The following is a 19,406-nucleotide window of genomic DNA, read 5'->3' as shown; positions in this document are numbered from 1 at the left end:
AAAACATTTTGACGTCAGCGTAAATATCCGGTAGTAACGCGACAAAGTATCCTTACTTATTTCTGTGCTATCTTTGGCAACATCATGGAGTTGTTTCTTTCTGGTCCACTTCTTCATTTTTGCAACGCTTCTTTTCCTACTGGAGCATCTGTTCGTGATCTAGTTGATATTTTTACGAAAGAAAAGGTTAGTATCAAAATGGTCGTGTTATCAATTCAACTGAAATATTACTTCATAGGTTCTACAACCAACAAGCTAGCTACTAGTAGCTTGATAACTAACGCGGTATTAGCGGAAGCTAGCTGGCTATCTAGTTTAACGAACTTTGCCAACCAGGGTTTGAACATACGTAGTTTTTTCTGCACTGTATTTTTTTTAATGTTAACTAGCTAGATAGTACTGGCATTACTAATACTAGTAGGGATGTGCGTATTTTCCTTTCAAGACGATTCGATACGCATTTAACGTTCGATGGGCTCCGATGCGATTCAATAACGAAACATTTTTCAACACTTTAGTCATTTAGCACATGGTCCCCAAACTTTTTGGTGGGTTTATAAAAAAACTCCGTCCGGCTTTAAACGTACTCTTGAACGTTGTAATAGTAGAATGTGCAATTTCGAAATTGAGTAGTGCACCATCCGGTCCTCTTGTCATGTTTGTCATTGATCAACTTGCCTGTCAGCAGTGTTTTGTTTTTAATGTAGTTTTTTTTTTTTTGCCCGTAGATATTGTTGTAATTTTTTAGTCACTCAAATATTACATGAATACACATTAGACAGCAAATTGTATAGAATTGCAAAACAAAAAGTAGCTTTAAAACTGCACTTTGTTTTTGTGCGCCACATGACAATTTGTAGAATTGAAGGAAAAAAGTTTTAACCCTGCAAAATAATTTCCACCTACAAGAGGGATGTGAACGGTTTGTGTCATGGACTATGCTTTTGCTGATAGAAATAGTCGTGGGGGGCGTGGGATGTTACCCAATGCTGGAAGTGGGGGCCCCAATTTGACTTTTGAGAACCCCTGATTTAGCAGATGCTGTAATTTAGAGTTATTTACATTTAGTGCGCAAGTGCTGGTTCAGTTTTTTATTTTTGTTAATCTCTTGTGTACAGATGAAACTGCAAGAATCTGTCAAAGCCCAAGTAGAACAACATGCGCTCGGTCCAAGTCTTGCTCTTTTCTGATAAATTATGGATTTACTCTTTTTCTTGATTTTCTTTTTTTTTTTTTTACATTTGACATGGTTGAACACCCTTATTTTCTATCCTTTGGAGCTTTATGGTTTTGGAGGAAAGTTCATTTACATTTAAGTCATTTAGCAGACGCTCTTATCAAGTTCAGGAACATGATTAGATCCCTTTATCAAAACACTAATGGCTCAGTGTCCTTAACACTAGGGACTTCTCCACGATTTGACATAAGTCGTGGAATTCAACAAGGCTGCTCTATTTCACCATCACTCGTTCTTATGTCTGCAGAAATTCAGTCAATTCTTATCAAGAATTCTGATATTGAACAGCAGAGTGTTTTTGATGACCAGATTTTCATAAATCAGCCGGCAGTTTGTTTTTGAGAAGTATTGTCCAGTTTCCAAAAGCTCTCCGAACCATAAAACAATTTCCCAAAGCTTACGTTAAACACCTTCAATTAAGGAAGTGTGAATTAATGGCTCTTGCATGACTATCACCTTGTGGTGGCTCATGATATTCCAATTAAATCCACAGACAAATATATCTAGGTATACATATTACCAAAGATGTCAAGATAAGTGAGACTTTCAGTGTCTGGAATAATTTGGATGAATGCAAGGCCAGACTTAACAGATGGATGCAAAGAGATGTCTCTATTTGGTCGCATATATTTAACTAAAATAGAAAGTTTATCCAGGTGCATTTATCCAGCTTAAAGAAAAGCCATGAGAGCCATTTTAATTTAGACTATCTAGGAAAGGAAAGTTAATTTGTGACAAGCAGTCTTGGTAAAGGAATATATGTTATGCCTTATTGTATTTGTACATTGACAAAGCATTTTTAATAAAGAGTAGCAGTTTTTCCTGGTTTTGTATTTTCGTCTGATTATTTGGATGACTCAGGATTGGGCGAAGGCGGTGGTTAAACTGATGTCCACTAGAATCCACAGCCACAAAGTCAAAATGGGCTCTATTGTAAAAATTATTGAAAACACAAATGTTTTTGGGGGCCATGGTAAACATGGGTGACATTAGCGGAAGAGATGGGTTTAGCCGAGAGTTTGTCTGTAAGGGAGGAGACTTCACTTTCTTTGCACAAAGGCAGAGAGGCCCATCTCAGCGGAAAATTTGTCTCCCTCCAGCAGGTGGTGGTTTTTGTGTTTTTACCAATTAAGAAAGTCGCTTTTGTATGGAGGTCAATGACAGTGTTGAATTTGGTCAACTTTTTTTTTTTGGGGGCTTATTTGGTATGTGATGTTATTTGATCAAATAATTTCGTAAAGCACAAATTAAGAGTGTACTGATTTATATAAGTAGGACACGTGGCATCCCATCAACTTTGAGATAAAACACTGTTGGAGTTGTCTCTAAATTGCTATGCATATTCATGTATTGAAGCTAGTAGCATAGCATCTCTCTCCATTGACTACAGGCGGTTGACGTCACAACCCTCATTTTAATATCTAAAAAAGGAGTATAATAATGAGATTTATCCACCAATCCAGATAAAGGATAGGCAGGAGCTAGACAGCCCCCCGTGCCTCTTTGAGGACCACTATTCCCATTATTTGGGCGGAGAGACACGCATCTTGTCAGTATATCCATAATCTTTGACAAAGATAATCAGTTTTTTTATGAGATTATGTTTTATATAGCCTAGGCAGTTGATTGTGCAGATCTAGCGCCCACTATCATCGAGGGTTGATGTGCGTTCCCGGTACTACACTCGTGTACCCTGTGGACCGGCTCGTACATAAAGCATCTTCCATTCAGGCTGCAAAGGCATCATTTTCATCATTTGCTTTCTATAATGGCAAGCTGCCGGAAATAGAACAGGAAAAACATGTGTACTGTCTTAAAACATCTTCCACCACCATTTTTGTATTTTCGGACAACTTGGGATGTTGCACACCGCTTTCGACAGTGCACACTCCTGGATTTTCAGCTGAAATCACCATCAGATTTAAAGTGTTAGAGATAAGTATTGATCCATTACTATCTCTAAAAATAGACATAGCCAATGAATAAATGGCATGAATTTGGATTTCACCCCCGTCTCATCAATTTGTATTGACACACTTGAGTGAGCTTCTCTTCTTCTCCTGCTTCAACCACGCAGCTTCAACCATGCGGGTAGCTAAAGAAGTCATAGCCAAGAAGACTCGAGTCTGTAATCACTGCCAAAGGTGCTTCAACAAAGTAAAGGGCCTGAAACTTATGTAAATGTGATATTTTAGTGTTTTTTTTTATTTGTTATAAATTAGCAAACATTTCTAAAATCCAGTTTTTGCTTTGTCATAATGCAGTATTTTGTGTAGATGGACGGGAATAAAAAATAAAAATACATTTTAGAATAAGGCAGTAATGTAACAAAATGTGGAGAAAGTCAAGGGGTCTGAATACTTAAATAAAGGTCACTTTATTATTATTTATTTTAACTAGGCAAGTCAGTTAAGAACAAATTCTTATTTACAGCTACTGATATTGCCCTTAGGTTGTAGCTTAATGACTGTCAACACAATTAAATACTTAGTTCTACACTGAAGGAGAGAACGCAGTTGTTACCAAAGATTAGTTATTTTCCGAAGGTATAAAGTAATTTGAGCAACAACAAAAAATGGAACTTGTGATTCGTAACGTTTGAATCGATTTCCTGGCCTATGCTACATTTGGATCGTTTTGGAGTCCTGAAGACGAACCGCACTCATATCTTTCACATCGGTCCCCGGTTCAAATGTTTGTTGTTCAATCATTACATCCCTACTAGCTAGCTACTTGCCTAATGTTTCTTCTATACTTTTCAGGGAATCCCATCATCGGATCTCTATGTCAAGAATAATGGACGACTATCAGAGCTTGATGAGAAATTGCAGGCTGGAGCGGTGTATCGACTGGAGCCTCGTCTCTGTGGAGGGAAAGGAGGTAACTAAGTAGTTATTAGTCTGCTTGTCCCTTAGACTTACAGTAACAGGTTCATTACTATAACTTCTAGTTAGCTAGCTACTTAAGAAAATGTTAATTTACTGTTAAGCCTAAAGTTAGTGGACAGGTGTAAAATGTTGCTTACATGATTCTGAATAAGTGAGTAAATGAAGAACTAACTGTTCCATTATTTGTAACTGGCAGGCTTTGGGTCTATGCTTAGGGCTCTTGGGGCACAAATTGAGAAGACTACAAACCGCGAAGCCTGCAGAGACCTAAGCGGAAGGAGACTAAGAGATGTCAACCATGAGAAAGAGTAAGATGGTCACCCACAGACTCAATTTTATCTGGTATTTCAATTATTTTTCTAAATAGGGGTTTTTGATGAAGCTCACCTGTTGGATTTGATCGTCAGTTTGCACTTTTGGTACAATTGGATGAATAAATAGGTGATGAAAATGTAGTCATATTGTGTGTGTCTTCAGGATGGCAGAGTGGCTTAAGAAGCAGGCAGACCGCGAGGCAGAGAAAGAGCAAAGGCGTCTGGAGAGACTGCAGAGGAAGCTGGCCGAGCCCAAGCATCACTTTACAGACCCAGAGTACGAGAAGCAGTGCCACGATCTCTCAGAACGCCTGGAGGACTCCGTTTTAAAAGGCACAAATTTCAAATGGATATTTAGAATAGTATGTTTATTGTCCATTTGTAAGATTGGTAAATGTTTGTTTTTCACCCAACCCCTCTGAGACACACGGAAGCTGCACAGGGCCAAACAGTGCAGAGCCCCTGGTGTAATTTTTATGAAGATATGTTTATATATGCACTACTGGGCACAAGTTTTTGAACACCTACTCATTCAAGGATTTTTTTTTATTTTGACTATTTTCTACATTGTAATAATAGTGAAGACATCAAAGCTATGAAATAACATATGTGATCATGTAGTAATCACATATCAAAATATGTTTTAGATGTTAGATTCTTCAAATTAGCCACCCTTTGCCTTGACAGCTTTGCACGCTCTTGGCATTCTGTCAACCAACTTCATGAGGTAGTCACCTGGAATGCATTTCAATTAAGGTGTGCCTTGTTAAAAGTTCATTTGTGGAATTTCTTTCCTTAATGCATTTGAGCCAATCAGTTGTGTTGTAACAAGGTAGAGGGGGCTTTACAGAGTCGAACCAGAGTGTCTGTAGTGACGCCTCTAGCACTGAGATGCAGCGCCTAGACCTATTTGGTAAAAGACCAAGTCCATATTATGGCTCCTGAGTGGCGCAGCTGTCTAAGGTGCTGCATCTCAATGCTAGAGGCGTCACTACAGACACTGGTTCGACTCTAGGCTCTATCACAACCGACTGATTGGGAGTTCCATAGGGCTGCGCACAATTGGCCCAGCGTCGTCCGGGTTTAGACGGTGTAGGCCGTCATTGTAAATAAGAATTAGTTCTTAACCAACTTGCCTAGTTAAAATAAAAAATGTCAAGAACAGCTCAAATAAGCAAAGAGAAATTATAGTCCCTCAGTCACCTTTAAGACATGAAGGTCAATCATTATGGAACATTTCAAGAACTTAGAAGGTTTCTTCAAATGCAGTCACAAAAATCATCAAGTGCTGAAACTGGCTTTCATGAGGACCGCAGGAATGGAAGACCTAGATTTGCCTCTGCTGCAGAGGATAAGTTCATTAGAGTTACCAGCCTACCAATTCCAGCCCAAATAAATGCTTCACAGAATTCGAGTAACAGACCCATCTCAACGTCAACTGTTCAGAGGAGACAGTGAAATAGGCCTTCATGGTCGAATTGCTGCAAAGAAACCAACACTAAAGTACATCAATAATAAGAAGAGACTTGCTTGGGCCAAGAAATGTGAGCAATGGACATTAGACCGGTCTGATGAGTCCAAATTGGAGATTTTTGGTTCCAACGGCCGCGTCTTTGTGAGACGCAGTGCCGGTGAACGGGTGATCTCTGTATGTGTATTTCCTAACTGTAAAGCATGGAGCAGGAGGTGTTATGGCTTGGGGGTGCTTTGCTTGTGACACTGTCAGTGATTTATTTAGAATTCAAGGCACGCTTAACCAGCATGGCTACCACAGCCTTCTGCAGCGATACGCCATCCCACCTGGTTTGGGATTAGTGGGAATATAATTTGTTTTTCAACAGGACAATGACCCAACACACCTCCAGGCTGCGTAAGTGCTATTTTACCAAGAAGGAAAATGAAGTGTTGCATCAGATGACCTAGCCTCTACAATTACCTGACCTCAACCCAACTGATATAGTTTGGGTTGAATTGGACTGCAGAGTGAAGGAAAAGCAGCCAACAAGTGCTCGGCATATGTGGAAACTCCCTCAAGATTGTTGGAAAAACATTCCAGGTGAATCTGGTTGAGAGAATGCCATGCTTTTGTAAAGCTGTGATTAAGGCAAAGGGTGGCTATTTGAAGAATCTCAAATGGACAAATCAAAATATATTTTATAACATGTTTTTGGTTACTACATGATTCCATATGTTATTTCATTGTTTTGTTGTCTTCACTATTCTACCAATGAGTAGGTGTAATCAAACTTTAGACTGGTGCTGTATATACATTTCTTAATGATCTGTGCTGTGCAAAATGATTACAATGTAAAGAGCTGTTTGTTCCATAGAACTAATTCAAGGTTGAGTCTAACAGTCTGTTTTTTAGGAATGCAAGCCTCTTCCAGCGGGCTAGTGAAAGTAGACGAGGCACCGAAACGCAAAAAGTCACCTCCAAACAAAGGCCAAGGGAAAAGCAAGAAGAAATGCTTTTGGTGAATGAGCTTTGTCACCTTGGTTTAAATTGTTTTGTAAATAAAATAAATAATAATAATCTTTAAAGCCTCTTAAATTAAAACATGCCAAAAAAATGTCATGGGTAACTGATAGTGAAATGTTTTGGATATTACAGGACGGGTGTTGGTGGCCTGGATGACCTCGACAGCTCTGAGGATGACAATGATTCAAGCGACAGCGGGAACTCTCCCTCCACATCTGCTTCCGGTTCAGGGGTACCCGATTGTCCCGTAACGGGAGCAACGTCAGCTCACACATCAGCCTCTCAGAGCAGAGCGGAACAAACGGCAACTCCGGAAGCTCCTAGGGCAAGCAGCAACTCCATCTCAGGACCCAGCTCTCCAGAGAGCCCAGCCGAGGTGCAGACACAATCTCAAGCAGAGGCAGCAGCTTTTGCTACCAGTGGTAGTGGGGAGCAGAAGGAGGTGGTCCCCACAGAAGAAACATTCCCAAAGACCGACAATCTAAGCGTAGCTCAAAGTAGCGTCAACCAAGCCGCTGTGAGTTTCTTAATGTTCCACTCAAGATTTGTCCTATTGGGCCTTGTTACTTCATTATTTAATGTTTTCCATTTTCATTATCCACCCATACATGCTCCTTCGTTGTTCTGGGTCATCCCAAAAATTAAGCAGCTTTCCTTGTGAGCATAATGCAAATGAGATGTTGGGATGACCAAATATGTTTAATAGCTCACAATGCACCATGAATAGGACTTTGCTACAAGACCAGCTGCAGTCATGCAAAATAGAACAGTGTAATGAACAGTTACTTTTAAAGATGAACTCATGTGCGTTTCTCCCCTGGTATGCAGTGTGAAGATGGGCCCTTAGACCTCCAGGCAGTGCACTCACACAAGGAGTTGGAGACTTTGGGGTTGGACAGGCTAAAGGCGGAACTGATTGCACGGGGGATGAAGTGTGGGGGAACCCTGTCCGAGCGCGCTGCTCGCCTTTTCTCCACCGTAGGGCTTTCTGCAGAGGACATCGATCCTGCCCTGTTGGCCAAACCCAGCAAGGGCAAGAAGCAGTGACTGCTTCAATATATTATTACAGCACCGTATAATAATGAGTCTTATGCTAAGTGTACTCCTGATAACTTGGTGACAATTCTAAGGCAACAGATTTAACTATGCCATGTGCCCCAGATTCAAAGTGTCTGATTATTTTTGTTTTCCCCAAATAGTGGACACTTTTTTAAAGATTGTCACAGCTATTGGATATATCCCAGAATTCTCCTGTTCTCAATGCATTTCTGACATTTTTTTCTAGAGTAGATTTTACTTTTTGAAATTCGTAAGTCAGTGAACTGTCCCTTATGTCAGATGAAATGACCAAAATTAAATTAAGTTTCTCTTTATCACAGTAGCTAGGTTTTTATCCAATTGGTGATGGATTTTCTTGCAAATATTCTAAAACTAATCGTGCATTTTCCAACTAGAGATGTTACCATCACGTGACTCCAAGTTTACTTTGCTATGATGGTTATTATATCAACATTTAAAGTATGAAGTTGTTTCCACTGCCATTTCTAGTGTAATTAATTTTCCAGAAACACAAAGTTCCCACCTTGTCTAGCCTTTTTTGTTTTGTTGACATTTGGAAAGTTTACCGACTCTTATTTGCTGTTTCCATCAGGACTGTTGTGACATTATTTTTTTAAAACTTTACTCACATAAAAAGGTTGGATGGCAACCTGGTTAGTGAGTGGTTGTTCTCACAACCAATATCCTTTTACGACAGAGTAATTCTTTGGCTTAAAAATTAGGTTCCTAACTCTGGAAATGGGGTTTCTTTTTTTTTTTGTGGTCTTATATGTACCTATGCTACTTATTTGGATGTATGATTGAATAAAAGGCCTTTCTCAAAGTTTCAAGGAGTTATTGTAATTAAGTAAAAGTTCATCAATGTGACTTAATTTAAAAGAACCATAAACAATATTTTTCTCCTCCTAGAACGAAAGGGGTTATCGGATGTTAAAAATCAAGCTTGACTTTTTTTAAATGATCAATCCATCATATTCCTTTATGTCTGAAGTCAGAAATCACAAATGTAGTTAACAAAAGTGAATTAATTTAATGCCACAACCTGCCATTTCAACAGCCTGCCCCTGCCACTTTGTTCGGTAAGTTGAGGGATAGGGCTGGGGAAATGTAGCCATTCTCAAATTCACAGAGCTGGATGCAAGGATTGATAGTTTGAGATTGGCATGGTGGTTTTCATTTTTTTAAACCACATTGTTTACAAACACTTATACAGAACAAAAATAAGACGCAACATGTAAAGTGTTGGTCCCATGTTTCTTGAGCTGACATAAAATATCTTCAAATGTTTCAATGCACTCAAAGTATTTAACTCATTTTGTGCACCCTTTTGTTAAACAGCATGATCATTACACAGGTGCACTTTGTGCTGGGGCCAATAAAAGAACACCGAAAGGTGCAGTTTTATCACACAGCACAATGCCACAGATCTGAGGGAGTGTGCAATTGGCATGCTGACTGCAGGAATGTCCGTGAGCTGTTGCCAGAGAATTTAATGTTAATTTCCCTACCATACATATCTCCAATGTTGTTTTAGAGAATTTTGCAGTACCTCCAACCGGCCTGACAACTACGTGTAACCACACCAGCTAAAGACCTCCACATCTGGCCTCTTCACCTGCGGGATCGTCTGAGACCAGCCACTCGGACAGCTGATAAAACTGAGGAGTATTTCTATTTGTAATAAAGGCCTTTTGTGGGGATAAACTCATTCTGATTGGCTGGGCCTGGCTCCTAAATGGCTGGGTCTATGTCCTCCCAGGCCCACCCATGGCTGCGCTCCTGCCCAGTCGTGAAATCCATAGATTAGGGCCTAATGAATTCATTTCAATTGACTGATTTCAGTTGACTGTAACTCAGTAAAATCATTGAAATTGTTGCACATTGCGTTTGTATTTTTGTTCAGTATATATGACTAAAAACAATGGACTAATATTGCCCAAGACATTCTTCAAGAATCATTTGGTATATGTTATTACTTGAAATGACCAGTCGCCTGTGAACAGCAGGAAATATTCTAGACTTCGAAAAGACATCACAAAAATCATATCTGCATAAAGAACAAAGATAATTGCCAAAAAAATAGGATTATATCTACACTTTGGTTTTGAAAAGCTCTGTCTTAAGTAGCTCTAGACCAATCAATCAAATGTATTTATAAAGCCTTTTTACATCATCATACAGAAACCCAGCCTAAAAACCCAAAGAGCAAGCAATGCAGATGTAGAAGCCCTGTGGCTTGGAAATACTCACTAGAAAGGCAGGAACCTAGGAAGAAACCTATCGTTCTTCAAGATGTTCAAACATTCATAGATGACCACCAGGGTCAAATAATAATCATAGTGATTATAGAGGGTCAGCACCTCAGAAGTAAATGTCAGTTGGCTTTTCATAGCCGAGCATTCAGAGCTTGAGACAGAAGGTACGGTAGAGAGGGAGAAAGAGGGTCAAAACAGCAGGTCAAGGTAGCACGTCCAGTGAACTGGTCAGGGTTCCATAGCTGCAGGCAGAACAGCAGAAACTGGAGCAGCAGCACGACAAGGTGAACTGGGGACAGCCAAGAGTCGTCAGGCCAGGTAATCCTGAGGCATGGTCCTAGGTCCTCTAGGAGGGGAGACAGAGAGGGATGGGAGAATTAGAGGGAGCATACTTAAGATTATACAGGACAACAGATAAGACAGGAGAATTACACCAGATAGGATAGACTGACCTTAGCACCCCGGCACAAAAACTATTGCAGCATAGATACTGGGGACTGAGACAGGGAGGGCGCAAAATCAGACAGGAAGATCACGTCAGTGACTCAAGCACCCCTCCTAGGGATGGCATGGGAGAGCACTAGCTAGCCAGTGACTCAGCCCTCGTAATAGGGACAGAGGCAGAGAATCCAAGTGGAGAGAGGGGAGCCTGCCAGGCAGAGACAGCAAGGGTGGTTTGTCACTCCAGTGCCTTGCCATTCACCTTTCACACCCCAAGTCAAGACTAAACTCGATCATAAGACTGACTGAAGAGATTAGTCTTCAGTAAAGACTTAAATGTCAAGACCCAGTCTGCGTCTCTCACATGGATCAGCAGACCATTCCATAAAAATTGGGGAAAGCCCTACCACCAGATGTTTGCTTAGAAATTCTAGGAACAATATGGAGGCCTTCATCTTGTGACCATCATCATAAACAATGTATGGCAGCACCAAATTGGAGAGATAGGTAAGGAGCAAGTCCATGTAATGCTTTGTAGGTTAGCAGTAAAATCTTGAAATCAGATCCTAGCCTTAACAGGAAGCCAGTGTTGAATAATCTGATCACATTTTTGGGCTCCATTCAAGATTTTATCAACCGTATTTATCACTAGCTAAAGTTTGTTTGGTGCTTTATCCGGGTAAACGGAGAGTAGAGCATTGCGGTATTCTAATCTTGAAGTGACAAAAGCATGGTTAGTCTTTCTGCATCATTTTCTGACAAAAGTTTCAAGTTTTTTATCAATGTTACGAGGATGGAAAAAATGCTGCTCTTGAAACAATTTGTACATGTTTGTCAAAAGAGAGAAAAGGGTCCAGAGTAACGACGAGGTCCTTCACAGGGGATGCTGCTGAGGGGAGGACGGCTCATAATAATGGCTGGAATGGAGAAAATGTGGAATGCCATCAAACACATGGAAACAATGTGTTTGATGTATTTGATACCATTCCACCCATTCCGCTCCAGCCAACCACGAGCTCCAACCACAAGCCCGTCCTCCCCAATTAAGGTACCACCAACCTCCTGTTCACAGGTTTATTTGAGACGACTGTACAACCATTGAGATGAACTGTCAAATTAAACAGCAGATCTCTTTGTTTCTTGGGGCCTAGAACTAGCATATTTTTGTCTGAGTTTAAAAGTAAAACGTTTGCCGCCATCCACTTTCATATGTCTGAAACACAGGCTTCCAGGGTAGGCTGAAGACTTCAATGTCGATTTTCTCATTGCAATTTTCTATGTCAATGTAAAATAAATAAAACACAACAATAATACGTAGTGTACTTGGGCTATCAAACTACTGTATTTGATCAGGTGACTTTCTAAAGAAAATGTTAAAAAATGTATTTTGCAAAGTGTTCTAAAGATTGACAGGCAGCAAATCTGACAGATCATGTACAGTAGTTACACCAAATTGGGATAAAATGATGGTTACTATTTTATATTTACAATTGCTCTCCACCGATTGTAGAATTCTTGGCAGTGGGTGGTTTATCACTTATCAGTGTAATAATAAAGTCTTTTTTCAGGGTGAATAAAAGCATGAACAATTGAGCTTACTTCCTTTGTTATTAAAGTTGCATAACACAGGCAGCCCAAATCCGATCTTTTGCCAATTACAGTACATTCGGAAAGTATTCAGACCCCTTAACCTTTTTTTTTTTAACGTTACAGCCTTCTTCTAAAATTGATTACATAATTTTGTTCCTTAATCAATCTACACACAATACCCCATAATGACGAAGCAAAAACTGTGGTTTTATTTTACATTTTGCAAATGGAAATATCAAATTTACATAAGTATTCAGACCCTCTGTCAGTGATTACAGCCTCGAGTTTTCTTGGGTATGACGCTACAAGGTTATCACACCTGTATTTGGGATCAAGTCCAGGCTCTGGCTGGGCCACTCAAAGAAATTCAGAGACTTGTCCCGAAGCCACTCCTGCGTTGTCTTGGCTGTGTGCTTAGGGTTGTTGTCCTGTTGGAAGTTGAACCTTCGCCCTAGTCTGATGTCCGGAGCAATCTGGAGCCGGTTTTCATCAAGGATCTCTCTGTACTTTGCTCCATTGATCTTTCCCTTGATCCTGACTAGTCTCCCAGTCTCGAAGGCCAGCATCCCGGAGTCGCCTCTTCACTGTTGATGTTGAGACTGGTGTTTTGAGAGTACTTTTTAATGAAGCTGCCAGTTGAGGACTTATGTTTCTCAAACTAGACACTGTAATGTACTTCTCCTCTAAGGATCAATTAGCCTTTTAAAATTATAAACTTGGATTAGCAAACACAACGTGACATTAGAACACAGGAGTGATTTTTGCTGATAATAGGCCTCTGTATGCCTATGTAGATATTCCTTAAAAAATCTGCTGTTTCCAGCTACAATAGTCATTTACAACATTAACAATGTCTACACTGTATTTCTGATCATTTTTATGTTATTTTAACAGACAAAAAATGTGCTTTTCTTTCAAAAACAAGGACATTTCTCAGTGACCCCAAACTTTTGAATGGTAGTGTATGTAAATAAGATATTTCAGTTTTAATAATAATAATTTTACAAACATTTCTAAGAACTTGCTTTCACTTTGTCATTATGGGGTATTGTGTGTAGATAAATTATCAAAAAATATATTTTAGTGGTGAAGGGGTCTGAATACTTTCCGAAGGCACTGTTATTTGAATATTTGATACCTATCTGATCTTTCCCTAATGTGTAAACAGCAACAAAAATGTTTGAGTTCAGATTTATACCACATCCATATGTGGATCTAAATCCTAACACAATTCTAGTGCTCCATATTTGACCTCAGTCTGGACGGGCAGATCAGATTTTTTTGCTCTGACCTCTTAAGCCTCCATCCTGGGCCTTTATTTCCCGATAGCGATGCCACTCTTCTCGGAAGGCTTTCCACTAGATCTTGGAACATTGCTGCGGGAATTGCTTCCATTCAGCCACTAGAGCATTAGTGAGGTCGGGCACTGATGTTGGGCGATTAGGCCTGGCTCGCAGTCGGCGTTCCAATTCATCCCAAAGGTGTTTGATGGGGTTGAAGTCAGGGCTCTGTGCAGGCCAGTTAATTTCTTCCACACCGATCTCGACAAACCATTCCTGTATGGACCTGGCTTTGTGCATGGGGGCATTGTTATGCTGAAACAGGAAAGGGCCTTCCCCAAACTGTTGCCACAAAGTTGGAAGCACAGAATCATCTAGAATGTGGCCTGGGGCTGTATGCTGTAACGTTTAGATGCCCCTTCACTGGAACTAAGGTGCCTAGCCCATGAAAAACAGCCCCAGACCATTGTTCCTCCTCCACCACACTTTCAGTTGACCCTATGCATTCGAGAAGGTAGCGTTCTCCTGGCATCCACCAAACCTAGATTTGTCCGTCTGACTGGCAGATGCTGAAGCGTGATTCATCACTCAAGAGAACGCCTTTCCACTGTTCCAAAGTCCAATGGCGGTGAGCTGTACACAACTCCAGCCGACGCTTGGTATTGCGCATGGTGATCTTAGGCTTGTGTGCAGCTGTTCTGCCATGGAACCCCATTTTATGAAGCTCTTGACGAACAGTTATTGTGCTGACGTAGCTTCCAGATACAGTTTGGAACTCGATAGTGAGTGTTTTAACCGAGGACAAGTGATTTTTATGCACTGAGCGCTTCAGCACCTGGCGGTCCCGTTCTGTGAGCCTGTGCAGCCTACCACTTCGTGACTGAGCCATTGATGCTTCTAGATGTTTCCACTTCACAATAACAGCACTTACAGTTGATCGGGGCAACTGTAGCGAGGCAGAAATTTGACTAATTAACTTGTTGGAATGAGCACTATGACGGTGCCACGTTGAAAGTCACTGAGCTCCTCAGTAAGGCTATTCTAATGCAAATGTTTGTCTATGGAGATTGCATGGCTGTGGGTCTGATTTTGTACACCTGTCAGCACGAGTGTGGCAAAATACCCGAATCCACTAATTTGAAAGAGTGTCCACATACTTTTGTATATGTAGTGTATACAGTATATTCTCCAAATCTATGCAAATTGTTATTGTTCCTAAAGATGTTAAAATTGCCAAAGTTATCCCCCTCTATAAATATTGGGATCCAAGATCTTTTACAAACTATCTCCCAATATCTGTACTTCCATGTTTTTCTAAAATCCTAGAAAAATGTGTGTATAAGAGAATGTTGAAACATTTAAATCAACACCGTATTCTTAATAAGCACCAACATGTTTTTTGTAAAAAACTACTTCACAGATTTGGCTCCTTTGCAACTTGTGGATAAAATCTTTTACAGCCCTTAACAACATTTTTAAAAAATCTATCCAAAGCATTTGACACAGTTGATCATGACACACTACCTTCTAAATTGCATTATTACTGTTATATTGTTATTTTTATGCTAGAGAACAATTTATTTATGCAAACGGCTGTGCATCTACCAGGGCCAAGATATCCTGTGCTGTGCCACAGGGTTCGATAATTGGACCTTTGTTATTGATGACCTTGCTGCTGTGTCTTCTACTGTACTTCCCATTCTCTTTGCTGATGATACCAACTAAATGTTTATCACACAATCATTTTGATTCACTAATTAATGAAGCCAACTCATGTATGGCCACATTTTCTGAATGGTTTCAGATAAAGAAATGTCCATTAAATGTTAAAAAATCTAACTTTATTCTAAAAACTAGTAAGAGTAAGGCATATTGTAAAGAAAATAGACATAATCTTAATTAGTGGGAATGAAATGGAACAAGTCACATCCACTAGATCCCAATAGCTCTAATTGATGAAAAGTTATCCTAGAAATGTCATATTACATTTGTCTTTAGCAAAGCAATGAAATCTGTTATCATCAGAAAGATCAGTGGTTTGGTTCATAAGGCTTGCTTCCTAACTCTATACTATAGCTTCATTTACCCATATCTCATTTACTGTAATATTGTCTTGGCCAGTACATATGCCTCCTACCTTCACATATTACTCATCATACAAAGACATTTGCAAGACTAGCCACCTCCTCTAATTACTTAGCTCCATCTGCAACTTTGTTTGAGAAACTCAATATATTGTCTGTTTACAACATTAATGTACGCCAATTATGCACTTTCATCTACAAATACTCATACCTCCCAGACAGTTTACCTAAACCCTTCAATGGATTCTTCCAGGTTAATTCTGAAATCCATCTATATAACACTGCGATAACCTTCCCCCTCCCCACCCCTCACAAAGTAAATTCTCTACCAGATACAGAGGAACCATACTCTGGAATTCTTATCTTCATATTGCCAAAACCTCATCATGCCTCAATAACTTCAAGCGAGGACTGGGGGTCAGCCTGATGTACAAAAATAAAGACATTCAGAAAGGTGGAAAAAATGCAAATAGAGAGCCACTCTACAAATGATCACTAACCTAAACAGGTCTATAATAGATAGAAAGACAAAATATGTTACAGCGTCCCCCAGTCTCCCCTTACTAATAGTGAGCGTGCAACTTTCAAACAATTTCTCCCACTCTTGCATACCAGCAAATCAATGAAATTCTGATTTACATAGGGAGATAACTTTGACAATTTTCAAGTCTTGAGGAAGAATACCAATTTGCATAGATTTGGTGAAGATACAGTATTCGCTACATATACAAAAGTATGTGGACACTCTTCAAATTAGTGGATTCTGCTATTTCAGCTGACAGGTGTACAAAATCAGGCACACTGCCATGCAATCTCCATGGACAAACATTGGCATTAGAATGCCACAAAGTTTGCAAGTTGTTCAACGAATGTAAAGGACGGAAGGTAACTATTGGGAACAGTAGGAAGCCCATGTTTCAATAAGCGATAAGGTATTAATGTGTCATGAAAGGAGTGTGGATATTTGGCCTGGCGAAGCCTGGAATGGAAGCTGATACTGGTCACGTTCCTCTGCTCACAGTGCATTTCCACATAACACTATGGGGGTGATGAAACAACAGAGCCCCATTCAGTTTCAGTGGAGGGAAGCGAAGTGGATGGGGGGGACCATTGGGCGATGCGAGAAAGAGTGAACAGAGCAGGACCAAAGTTAGAGAAAGCTGAACTTTATTCAAATACTCTACGATAACGCGACGCTATTGACCAATTGAAGCTCACTATAGCTTCCAGCCCCTGCTGGATTAGCTGTTGATACCTAGCACTACCTCAGCTGCTTGCTAGCTCCCACACGAAGGCAAAGCTAGAATGGCTATTGGAATTATTGTGTTATGCGGAAATGTACTGATAGACGTAGCCAGATCTTACGTCATATGTTATAGCAATCTGTCTGTAGATGACACATTCAATGACGTGGCACAAACCATTGGTTGATGCATGCAACATCTAAGCAGTGGAACGCGACCACTGCAATGATGAGTTTTTTACTCTGCTGGTCTCGCCTGGTCTCTGGAAGAAATGATGAGTCCTCATTGTCTGAGACCGAGTCAAGACCGAGTAAAAAAGTATCAGACACTGAGACCAGACCAAGACACTCAATATGTGGTCTTGATTATTACAACACTGAACTGTTCCTTGTAGTTACTGCAGACTGCAGACAGATATTCTAGGGAAATATGGTCACAATGTGGACACAGTAGACAGATAACAGACACATTTTATTACCATGTGTAAACGTGACAGGACTTGTTTGGATCATCTTGATCAGATAATGAAGGTGAAAACAAAGGCTTTTGGGTGTGCACAGCCTTTAGTAGCATTCAGAAAGCATATTGTACAAACCTAGGAACACACCTAGGGTTCCAAGGATGACTACAGGACAGAAAGAACACATTTATCCCAATGGTGGAAGGAAAACAGACTCATTTTTATGTGAAAAAACAACAACAAGGAAATGACAATAAACTTCAGGGGCCTGTTGCACAAAAGTAGAATTAAGACATCCGGGATAAATGACTCAGCTGAGCTCAATGAAGCCAAAACATGTGCGTCCAGGCTTAATTGGTTGCACAAAGACCAAGCCAGGATGAGCAGACACGGATTCATTAAGCCAGGTGAAACCAATCCTGGATAGGTGCGCGCTCACGGCTCACTCAAATAGACCCCGCCACAGATCACAGATTAACTGATTTACCATGGCAACTAGAGCCGCGTACTTTTCCCCGTCGGAAGCACAAATCCTCATGGAGGCATACGAGGAGGTAAAAGATATAATTAAGAAGAAAGGCAACACCGCCACAGTGATAAAGCAAAGAGAAAAAGCGTGGCAAAGTATTGCAGACCGCCTGAATGCGTAAGTAGTGCACAATTACACACTCACCGCTCCGCTGAAACATCACAATTACAATTCAAATATTTAATTCACATCTCCAAAAACGCAGTTGTACTGTAATTATGAAACGGTTAAATTTTTAATTGAAATGCACTGCAGATATGAGTGAAATTGTGTAAAGTAAGTCCATCACACTGTATAAAGCTATGATAAATTATTATTAAAGCCTTACATTATTATTTAACGTTACTACGCTCAGTACGGTTTAATCTTAGCCGTTGTACTCTGCTTCTTATGTTGTCCACCGTTTTTTTGTGTTTCTCCTGCTTTCATTAATGTAAAGCTGCTTTGACAGAATGAAACAATTGTGAAAAGTGCTATATAAATAAAATTTAATTGAATAAATAGATGAGCTATAATAATCACTTTAATTTATATAGCGCCTTTCAAAGGACCCAAGGTCGGTTGCTCACTGCACTGCAAAAATGTCTTTCTTACTTAGTATTTTTGTCTTGTTTTCAGTAAAAAAAAAAATCTAAAACATCTTGAATATTTTCTTGAGCAAAATTACCTAGGAAAATAAGCAAAAAAATCTGCCAGTGAAACGAGAACTTTTCTAAAATTAAGTGTTTATGGAAAAAGTAAACTTATTTCAAGAGAATTTTTATTATATTGACAGATTTTTTATTTGCTTGTTTTAAGCACACATTTACTTAAAGTTTATATTTTTTGTCTAAACTATACTTATTTTGCTAGGTCATTTAGCAAATCAAGAAAATACATCTTTATTTAAGTTTTTTTTTTTTGATATTTTTACTGAAAACAAGACAAAAATACCAAGTAATTTTTTGCAGTGTGACTCCATTAAATGTTTGTGTGTGTGTAGATTAAACATGAACGGGCCAAAACGGACATGGCAGCAGGTCAAAATCAAATACAAGAACATTCTGCAGAATGGTATGGTCCCTGACTAATATTTAACAAAGCACAAGCATATATTGTACCCAGAAGGTGCCTGCTCACACATTGTCTGTACTGTTTTAGCAGTGAAAAAGAATACCCACAGACAAGGCACGGGTGGTGGGTCACCAAAGGCTGACCTTACCCCAGCAGAGGACATGGCCTTGGAGCTAAATAAAGGCAGGCCCGTCTTAGAGGGGATCCCTGGGGGGAAAGAGACGAGCATAGGTTCCTCCCAAGATGCCACCCGCTTCATTCAAGGTATGTCCTTCCATCTCTACATGGGATACAACTACATTCATATTGAATCAATTTGGACTGTCTGACTTTGGTTTACCTATTGCCTTGCAGTGTCTGGCAGCACTCTGTTCCTGTTAGAGCCACCAGCACAAGCACCAGACGATGCTGATCCAGTGAGTACTCCATCAAAGGCATACTGTAGGCCTGGCATGTCTTGTCTACTAGCTTCAATATGAATCCGATTAAATGT

At 39.9% G+C, this 19,406-nt stretch overlaps 1 protein-coding gene across 2 annotated transcripts in view; it reads left to right on the top strand.

Annotated features, from left to right (window-relative positions):
• The window catches only part of sde2 (SDE2 telomere maintenance homolog (S. pombe)), a 28,420-nt gene extending 19,617 nt beyond the window's left edge, over positions 1-8,803 (top strand). Inside the window, exons 1-7 of one of the 2 annotated variants that reach the window (XM_052527399.1) lie at positions 9-186; positions 4,000-4,117; positions 4,322-4,433; positions 4,603-4,772; positions 6,808-6,913; positions 7,051-7,435; positions 7,747-8,803. In XM_052527399.1, coding sequence (XP_052383359.1) covers positions 85-186; positions 4,000-4,117; positions 4,322-4,433; positions 4,603-4,772; positions 6,808-6,913; positions 7,051-7,435; positions 7,747-7,965 — 1,212 coding nt within the window. In that variant the 5' untranslated portion in view covers positions 9-84 and the 3' untranslated portion in view covers positions 7,966-8,803. Of the gene's footprint in view, positions 1-8; positions 187-3,999; positions 4,118-4,321; positions 4,434-4,602; positions 4,773-6,807; positions 6,914-7,050; positions 7,436-7,746 lie in introns of those variants that run through there. The other variant, XM_052527400.1, reaches the window with a different exon arrangement.
• The last annotated feature ends 10,603 nt before the right edge of the window (positions 8,804-19,406 follow it).

Source organism: Oncorhynchus keta, chromosome 10 (genome assembly GCF_023373465.1).
Source record: "Oncorhynchus keta strain PuntledgeMale-10-30-2019 chromosome 10, Oket_V2, whole genome shotgun sequence".
In the NCBI taxonomy this organism is placed as follows: Eukaryota; Metazoa; Chordata; class Actinopteri; order Salmoniformes; family Salmonidae; genus Oncorhynchus; species Oncorhynchus keta.
Note: the sequence above shows the minus strand (reverse complement) of the source record. Positions and strands in the feature narration are given on the sequence as shown.